The sequence below is a fragment of the Carassius auratus genome, unplaced genomic scaffold (assembly GCF_003368295.1).
Source record: "Carassius auratus strain Wakin unplaced genomic scaffold, ASM336829v1 scaf_tig00216000, whole genome shotgun sequence".
NCBI classification, from domain to species: Eukaryota; Metazoa; Chordata; class Actinopteri; order Cypriniformes; family Cyprinidae; genus Carassius; species Carassius auratus.
This window is the reverse complement of record NW_020528355.1, coordinates 1-9,910: the sequence shown is the minus strand read 5'-3', so window position 1 is coordinate 9,910 and position 9,910 is coordinate 1. Positions and strand designations below refer to the sequence as shown.

At 38.3% G+C, this 9,910-nt stretch overlaps 1 protein-coding gene across 1 annotated transcript; it reads right to left on the bottom strand.

The window, feature by feature from the left end:
- Positions 1–389: 389 nt before the first annotated feature.
- LOC113096610 (exocyst complex component 3-like protein) lies at positions 390–7,518 on the bottom strand. Its single transcript, XM_026261979.1, is given in 14 exon segments — positions 390–1,061; positions 1,218–1,351; positions 2,699–2,854; positions 2,974–3,244; positions 3,387–3,503; positions 3,591–3,691; positions 3,775–3,900; positions 4,010–4,127; positions 4,205–4,494; positions 4,628–5,040; positions 5,458–5,677; positions 5,782–5,868; positions 5,870–5,958; positions 7,479–7,518. Coding segments are annotated over 14 exon segments (2,349 nt in total). The 3' UTR covers positions 390–874.
- Between the last annotated feature and the right edge of the window lie 2,392 nt (positions 7,519–9,910).

The following is a 9,910-nucleotide window of genomic DNA, read 5'->3' as shown; positions in this document are numbered from 1 at the left end:
TTTACATGTGTGTTATGCATTGTGTTAATAACACAAAAACAGATCACATACAAGTCCAAGTTACGCTGTTAATCCAAGGTAAGTGCTTGAAACCAAATTGGTGAATACCTCTAAACATAGAGAATAATACCTTGGTATTATTATATTTATACCTTTTTTTGTAATATTCCTAATTTTTATAGTCTTGTTTCATTAAATGTACAGATATACTGGTCCAATATTAGCCTTAATAAAACTACTATGGCTGAAATAATATGTCAAATAATGTGTCATGGTACAGTGGATGTACAATTGTATATTAATGTACAGTTTTATGTACATGTATTATTTACATTATTGTTTGTTAGTGATATACCCTTGTATTAATGAATTTTTATGAATTGATGAATCAGTTTTAGATATTTGTTCTTAATATGCATTGCTTTAATGACCAATAGTCAACCATAATATACATAGTGAACCACAATATACAAGTTTTAAAGCAATTGATTGAATGGCTTTGAGAATGCTATGTTTGGTAACATGAACTTTTCTATACATGTACATTGAAAAAATGATCACCCACAAATATTTAAAAATACAATGAGCCAAAATGTGCACTACTTTCTCTTGTTTCTACCTTACATGTTGGAGAACTCACAAGATTTTTCTTTTTATTAATTTCTTGAATGTACATTTTGTTTATGCACTTTCATTTGTAAGAAAGCATCTGGTGAGATCGTAAATGTAAATATTATTTGGGCACAGTATAATTTCAGACAAGACAGATCAGATAACAAGTAGGCTAGTCTTACTGAATACTGATGAATTAATAATGAATTTCCCGTTCATTATGCCGGATATAATTCAGTACTGTTATTTCTCTGAGTGCTTCTCAAGTGCATTTTGCAGTAGGCAGACAAAATTGTATGCGGGAAGAGGGCACAAGGATTTCTGTGAATATAGGGCGGTATCCTTGTGGTAAAGGTGGGGCACTCTGTTCCAGAAAATCTAGTACTGACTTCCGCACGTCTTTGGGTACATCTCCTCTTACATCCATCAGGACAGAGACATGCTCCTCACTGAAAAGACACACTTTATAAGTCTCTTGACATAGATTAAACTATGATTACATAGATAACATAGATTAAACTAATTTATTACTAAACATAGATTAAACTAATTTATTACTAATGCATTTTGAAGATATTCGGGGTATACTTGGTCTGAAATCTCACCTTATATCAGGGTACTTGTTTACTAATACAGAAATCTCCAGTATTAGCATGTTTGGGTCTTTCAAATTGATTATGTCAGCCAGTGCAGTTATCAAAGCTGTGGGATTCACCTCATCAATGGTCCCATCAGTCTCCTTTAAATGTAAAAATGGCATTACATGAGTGAAATTCTGAGAGTAATTTCATTTCCACAAATGTATATAGACTTGTTCTTGTGTTGTTCCTAGAGGTTTGCTACCTGACGTCCTGACCCAAGTCCTATAAGATACATTACATTAACATTTACATTTAATCATTTAGCAGACGCTTCTATCCAAAGTGACTTACAAATAAGAGCAATAGAAGCAATCAGACCAACAAGAGAATAACAGCAGTATACAAGTGTTATGACAAGTCTCAGTTAGTCTAGTACAGAACACATAGCTAGGTTGTTTTTTTGTTTATTTGTTTTTTTTTACATAAGAATATGATAAGTGCATAAGAATATGACAAGAAACTAAAAAGGTAAGTGCTAGTATTAGTTGGTTAAGTGCTGGCGAAAAAGATGAGTCTTTAGATGTTTTTTGGAATTAGTAAAGACTCAAATTGAGATTGGGTTGAGACTGGGATTGACATTGGGAGATCAATTAAATGCTGCTATTGTGCAAGTCAGTTTCTCATGAATAACTTTAGTTCAGGTTTTGAAATTAATGAATAATTTGATTATTATTTGTTAATGTTTTTAATTTAACTCATTCTAAGCATTTGTTTATTTAGACAAAGCTGAATCTGTATATCTGGGTGTACTTGCCAGAAGACTTGCTCCTAAACCACATAAAAATTCTCCCCAAAATTAAAGGGGTCATATGATGCGATTTCAAGTTTTCCTTTCTCTTTAGAATGTTACAAGCTGTTCATGAATAGATAAGATCCCCAGTGTTACAAAGAATAAAGTCTCAAACATGAGATATTCTTTATAAAAGTTAAGACTCCTCCATGCCTACCTAAAATGCCTTGTTCAAACATGCCCACATGTCTACGTCACAATGTGGGAAGATTTGCATAACGCCGCCCAAATGCATACGCAAAGAAAGAAGGCGTAACGTTGAATCTCGCTGTTGCCAACGGCACCATGTTGTGGAGACGCTTTTTCATTGTGAAAGCGAAAATACTTTGTTTGAACTTCCAAAAGAGGACACAACTAGAAATCAGTGGTTAAGTTGTTTTGACAACACTGTTCCAGAACAGTTCATGCATAACAATTCCGTCACACACTTGAGTTATTCAGCCAATCACAATGTAATGGATAGCTGGCCAATCAGAGCACATCTCACTTTTCAGGATGATGAGCTTTGTAAAAAAATGACACGTTTCTGAAAGGTAGGCCATAGAGGAGAAACAATAATGTACAGCATGTGGAAAATAATGTGTTTTTTGAAACTTAAACCACATAAACACATTTCATTACACCAAATACCCCTTTATAGTAAATGTGTTTTCACCATGCTTTGAAGGTGGTCCCTCAGCAGCTGAGCATCCTGTGTCATTCGCTGGACCAATTGGTTTCGCTCATCACTATTTCTGCAGACCAATCTCTTCTGCATCAGTGTACGGACATACTCAACAACAGTTAGCCACTGACATTCCTCCTTTAGCCTCTGTAGATAATGGAGATCACATGATGCAAAAGCATTTTGGGTATAATTTATATTATAATATATTCATTCATTTAATTGTTTGGTCGATATCGTTTCTAATTCCTGGTGTAAACACTAACCTGGCGACAAGGTTGCCGCACCTTGTTGTAAAATTCACAGTGACGTTCTAAAACCCCACACATATTTTGGGTTACTTCTCCCTGGGCCAGCCAGTTACGAGACAGGAGCTCCTGTAGATGAGGTTGCAACTCAAACAAGAGATGGTCCATGACTAAGCGACATGCTTTTCTCACAGCACGGTCCAGGGCAGCCAGAGGTCCAAGTGAAATGCGAGAATACCGGTTTGAAGGGTAGGAGCACAACTGCTGCTGCAGGCTCTCTGTGGAGGTTCTAGATGGCCATTTTTAAATCAGAGAATTACTGCTTACAAGTACCTCCAATGCACACAAAACAATTTAAAACACACGCATTTTCAAACAAACATCACATAAATACAGACATACTGTAAAAAGATACGTGTACACCATCTCACTTGAGGATGATGCAGTTGTTGATGCAGGCCAGGAGATAATGTAGGTAGAACTTGTTACTGTTTATGGCTGAATCCCTGCGATGCTCCTTCCCAAATACTATGATTGCATCTCGAAATCTGTTTAGACGTAGTGAGAGGAAAGTATAAAACGTTGGATATAATCAATAAGAGTTTTGATTTCCTGGTATTGCTAAACATACACACCGGCTGAGGAGGTTCTCCATCTCATAAAGCCCCATTTGGATTGTCTGGTCCCGCAGAGCTTCACTTATCATCAAAGCCACCCGTGCATTTTCTTCTAGCATCTAACAATACAGACACCAGAGCAGTTCATATGTATATCAGTGCCAAAACTCTGCTTATTGTAGTTTAGCCATTGCTTTATTACCTGTGCAATGATGGTGGGAAGGCTGGTGTGATAGCAGCCTTCATGATCAATGTCTGGTTCCTGATCCCTCTGCCAGTCTGTCAGCTCCACCTCTAGAGCCTTGTGCATCCACTCTGAGACACTCTTCTACAAACAATCACAGTAAAATTACTCAAGAACTTGTGGCCTGTTCATTCCGACAAGATAATGTAAATGTTACAAAATTTAGAGGCTAAAACTCTTCCTTGGGTCTTACCCGAACTTTTTGGACGTATTTGTTCTGCAGCTGCTCGAGACCTTCCTGCGATATGAGAGGTCCCATGTCCTCAATGTCTAGCTCAGCTACAAGGGCTGGCTCACCCATCATCTCTGAGCTAAAAGAACAAGTTCTCGTGTAGGGTTTTCTGATTACCCACAGACCAAATTCGATTTAAGCATAATCTTTACTTACCTGTTGTATATGTGCAGAACCCAGTTTAGAACAGCGAAGATTTCCCCACCCTCTAGCTCCCATCCACTAACCAGTCCAAGATGGTTCTGCAAGAACTGGTGGCAGAATCGCAGATAAGTTCTTGTTAGACGGTAGTGAGATGGAACACATTGTTCGAGAAAATTCCGCACTGTTGAAAGGTCTCCCTTAATGCAGTGCTGGAGAGCAGACAAGTGACTTGCAAGCCCTGGTCCTCGTGTGTGCAAGTACGACACACTACGGAAACGTGCTGACACTGCCTCCTCCATCACCTGACCAAATAGTAGAACAGGTAAATATTAAGTGAATTTAAAAAATACTTTTTACACTTAAAATGTAGTTTTATCATATTACAAAAAAAATTCCCAGTACTTCTACCAATAGGAAATTTGCTTATCATCAGACCTTGAAGAAGCGGTCCCTCCAGCAACGTGGTCTCCCAGGGGGCATGGGCATGTTCTGTCCCGATGTTGACCTCCGCTCCTCCAGAAACATCTGATCTAGTGCTTCCTCACGCTCCACTATCCGTACAGCTGACACAAAAAGCGTGGGGTTCTGACAGGCAAGTGACAACCCACTCCCCACCACTGCCCAGAGCTCCTTGGCAAGGGCATCCACCAAGCGTCCAACGCCTGAGAAATAATTCCGCACTAACTCCTCATCCTCAGAGTTTAACCCCGTTCCAGGCGATCCCCTGGGTCCCTGAAGCTGTAGCAGTACCTCATCCTGCCAGTGTTCTAGTTCCATTAGTCGAGCATGAGCTTCCAATAGTCTCCGAGACTCCACTAGTCTCTCGGTCTCTAGCACCATACTCCGCACTGACATGAAAGAGATTGACATAGCAAATGATAGCCCCAATGTACATACATAGAGTGTAATCTTGCATCATTTTGGCTAACCTCAGTACATAAGTGTTTGATAGATTTGTGTTACGGTTTAGCTAGCTAGCTGTAAACATGTCCACCTTAATAGCAATTTTGTTACTCAGCAAGGTTCTTGCTCTGCCTTGCAAGTAGGCCTAAAAGAAAATAATGTAATTGGAGTCCAAGATATCTGTCCAACAGAATTTAGCTCTATCATCAATTTAAAAAACCAAAACTGATTCAAGGTAATCAAGGTCAAATGTTCAGGCATGTATGTTGAGACTAAAGTTGGAGCTAAACTTCTAAGGATGTTGGGCTCCAAGACAAGGACTGGACACCCCTGTGCACTGAAAAGGATAGGGAATCACTAACCTTTATAGAGACGTGGTAGGTTACTAACTGCAGCAAGGAGCTGGCGGTGAGAGACAGAAATCTCCCGAAGAGTCTCCAGTGTAGTTACTTCTTCAGAATTTTTCTTGGACTCCAAGTCAGCCTTGTGCAAATCATGAGACACTTCTCTCAGCTCAGCTCGTGCCTCTCGCAATTGGCCAAGACCCCAGTCGACACCTTCCAGGTAGGACTGTACAACTGACTTAAGAAAAATACAAGTGAGTATATGACTTTTCTTGCAGACATTGCTGGGCAAAAACTTTTTAGAGGCATTCTAATTGATGTGAAATAATGACCTTTACTTACCTTTAACCTTGAATGAATCGATGCAGTTCGTTGACTCTCCCTTTTCCTGTATTGTCCAAGTCTCTCCAGATGCTCTGGACGACAAAAGAACACCTGAGGCCCATTTCAGCGCAGCACCCCGAGCCAAACACTCGGCTCTCTCCAGTTCTGGCCACACCTCGACTGGGACAATGGCATCTGTCAGTCAAAATGCAGAAAAAATATGTAGCCCATATTCTACTGAGCAAATGAGATAAGCCAACAGCATAGAAAAATCCAATGAATTGTGCAACTGTTCAGTGGCAATGTTAAATTAAGTTATTGCTGAATGTGTTAAATAATGCCTCCTTGTTTGAGAATGAGAGTTTTTTCTGACTTGCACAGTGAATGACTTTAACAGTGAAAGTCTTCACTTTTCCTGGTGTTCCTGAGACAGAGATTATTTTAACCAGCAAAAGGCTAAATCTTAAAATTTTGACAGTAGTAAAGTCTTAAACTCAGCAGACGGATCTCTTCTCCAAATAATGACTCAGTGATGTCCTGACCGAACTGAAGTCTGAAGTTTCAAAATTTCCATTTCATATTCCCCAATCCTTGGGTGTTCAAGAACTGAAACACCCACGGGAAAGTATGTAAGATTACAATTACTCAGAAAACAGCTTCAGGGCAGAAACTGCATGGTTTTACCCCCTCCTTGAGAGTTCATAATGCAGAGACCAAGAGTAAGTGCTTGCCTGAATATCTTTTATTCTTTTCGAAAGGTAATCGAAAATAAAAAATAAATAGAACATAGACTTAGTAGTACTTAATTTTTTTTTTTTTATGAACAACCCATAAAGTGCTTCAAATTGTAATCTATTCATCCATGGTGATGCAGTATTGAATAAAATATAAAAATGGTATTTGATTTTTATATATTTTTCTTTACAAGCATTAATATAAGGAAAATATTCTAAGCATCTGCGAAAATGAGGGACCGAAAAGTTGATGAACATTGTTGTGAGACTGATTCAATTATGTCATTAAGTTGTGTTGCTGTGCTGTCATTAAATTTGCCACAGTAACAGTGACTTCTCTAATTGGTGGTTCTTTCTTCAGGATTGTGGGTAGTGTAGTACTTCACTGGGAATCCGGCCAAAACCACAACGATTTATGGCTTGCAGAAGAACCATATACCATCAAATAAAGTCTGCTTGTTGTAGGTATGTCCTAAAAGTTTTATAACTTAAAGTTTTTTTTTATTTTTACCTACAGATCTTGCTAATGTATATATCTTTTTATATATATTTTTGCATGATATTAGCTTCTTGAAACCCTGTGTTTGAGATAATTCCCTTATTGGATGGCATTTTTGCACAGCACTGTGTTTGTATTTTGTATATGTTACATACATATGCAATTACAACAAGGCCTTGCTGTTAATTTCCGTCATGCTGAAATGCATGCGTTTGACCAAAATTTAAATCCTTCCACCCGTAGTAGTTATATATATATATATATATATATATATATATATATATATATATATATATATATACAAGATGGGTTTAGAGGGGCATTTATGTAGCAAATCCCCTGGCAGAAACATGTATGCCTATTCTTTTTAGCTTACGTAAATATACATAGATTTTTTCTTACCGGAGCAATATTATGACATTATAAACAAACGTTTCCCAGATGCCTCTCCTCATTGAAAACAAACAAAAAAGGATGTGTACCTTCATGATTGTCTTGGCCATTCTTATCTCCGTCTGACATTTAGGCTTGTTGTTCCACCGTCCACCGTTCCGCCACTAAGAGACTGCCCTGCCCAGAGGGCCTGCTCAGTGTTGCCAGATAGAGCAATCAGCAGAGACAGAGAAGAGTAACGAGGGAGACGAAGAAGAGAGGGTACATACCCACTTCACCGCCAGTCTTCCTCTCTCATACTCCCAGACACATCCTCTGCTCAGAGGCCGGGCAGGAAGGGAAGGGAGGAAGGGAGAGAGCACAAGAGGGACGGAGGGAAAGCGGGCCACTCCGCCCTCTAATGATCCAGATGGTGAGCGGTGAGTGTGGGGGTGGCCTTCATGTGCAACAGTGCCTCTCTGTGTCTGAGGTAGTTATAATTCAATGTTTAAGAGGAAGTGCTTGGGATAATCGAACAAAGATTTTATGCGTCTGTGACAGAGTCATAGGCAATTATTTGTATTGTTCCAGAAAAGTTCTTACCAATGTCCCTGTGATCGCTTACAGCTGCTGGTTGCAGAGCAAACATGAGAGGAACCTAAGTTCAGAGGCCCCTTAATGAATGTGTTTATTTGTATAAGTGTCGTGGCATGTGACCTACCCCATGACTGTTTACATCTGTCTCTGGTCTCTGCCAAAACATGCTCTACAAACATGACTAAATGAATCGTAGTAACACACAACTGTGTTGAAATGGATTCTGATGGTAAGTTTATACATAAATAGACTATTATTATTCAGCTCTCTGGAATACTTTATTCTCATTGGTCAGTTGCAGTAGCCCACATTTATCATGTCTCACATTTTACTCCTTCATCTCGTTGTCTTTTATTGTAATTCCGATAAATATTCAGTGTCCATTTATTAGTTTATTTGGTTTTCTGCTGTAAATAACGTACAATTAGTTGTTCTATATTGCCTAAACAACCCCCTTAAGAAAGTTATTTGTTGTTTTTTTGGAATGATGACCAACAGACTATACATTATGCATTACATTCATTTTCATCTAGCTGATTCAGATGCTTCTGTGGTTATTTACAGTTTGCAAAACATCTATGGCAAAATTTGAAGGCTTTGTCTTTTAGTGTTTGTCCTTAGCAGCAGTATATGCTAAAAATAGCTTGTGACTAGATTTTGTTTTCTTTGCAGAGCACCATAATAACCAGAGGATCGTGACAGACTAACAGTGCTTTTCCACTTAGGCTAATAGTTCCCTATGGACTGAAATGTTGGTTGATGTAGCTTTCTCGTTGAAGGGTGGATATGCATCTTTTATAACTACAGAGCAAATGTATATAGGAACTGCAAAAGGGTGATCTCCTCCAATTTCTCTATAACTTTTCCACCCCCTTTATTTATTGATGTTTTATCACTTGAGGGATATGCAACTGTGTATTTTTGGCCACCCTCCCTGTCACCACCTTAAATGAAACACCACCCAACCGATCGAAGGGAACAGGAAGTCTATTTCAGAAGTAGTCATCCAAACACAAGGAGGACTTCCTGTCTGACATTCCTGACCTGGGCTGACTTCCTGCTTCTCCTCAGCTCTCCCAGACATGGATGGACAAATGTACACTTAATGACATTTTCTGAGTTTTAATTAAGGATAAAATGTAATTGTTTCAAAGTCAAAGGGGCAGTTTAAGAGATTTTCAGCCATGTGAAAATGAGGGATCTCGTGCATGTGAAAACGTATCTTTAATTAAAGAACAATTCACAAATGTCCAATGCAATTCCAAGTGCTTCCAAGCAAATGCTCCACAGTCCAGCTTTTTTAAAATTTGTGCTGTGGTCAGGGTTTGTGTGGTGGCCATGGTTAGGATTATGTCTAAAGATGAGGTTATAGTAGTTTTTGGGAGCATTTTAGAATATTCCTGATCTAATGACATTTTGTCTTAAGATTTGGCAAACAAAGGCTTAATCTATCCATTATAGTCTAGATGTTATGAAAATAAGTGATTCTTAAAAATGCATTGCAAAGTTTTCTATGCTCTTCCTTTTACAAGTTTTTTTTAAGTTTCAATATATGGTAAAACATTTTAAAGATATAAAACTTGTTTGCATCAAGCACAAGTAATTCATCCATGTGCACTCAAAACTCAACTCAATCTTATCTCTTCATCCTTTTATTTGATTGCTTTTATGTTGAGGGGAAAATCTTTGATTTATAGGCCATACTCCAAACAAGTGACAAAAGGTTTTAGAGTTACTCCATCTGGCTACCCTCTGAATAAAAGATTGTGTAAGTAAAAGATTTTCTTAAACATCGCTTTTGACATAACACAGTTGTTCTTGATGTGGAGTACACTTTTTTATGATCCTAAGTACTTATTTACACTTGCAGACATCTACATTAAAGTAAAAAGCAATAGATCTTATTACATTTTTTGATAAGTTCTATTACATATCGGGACACTGG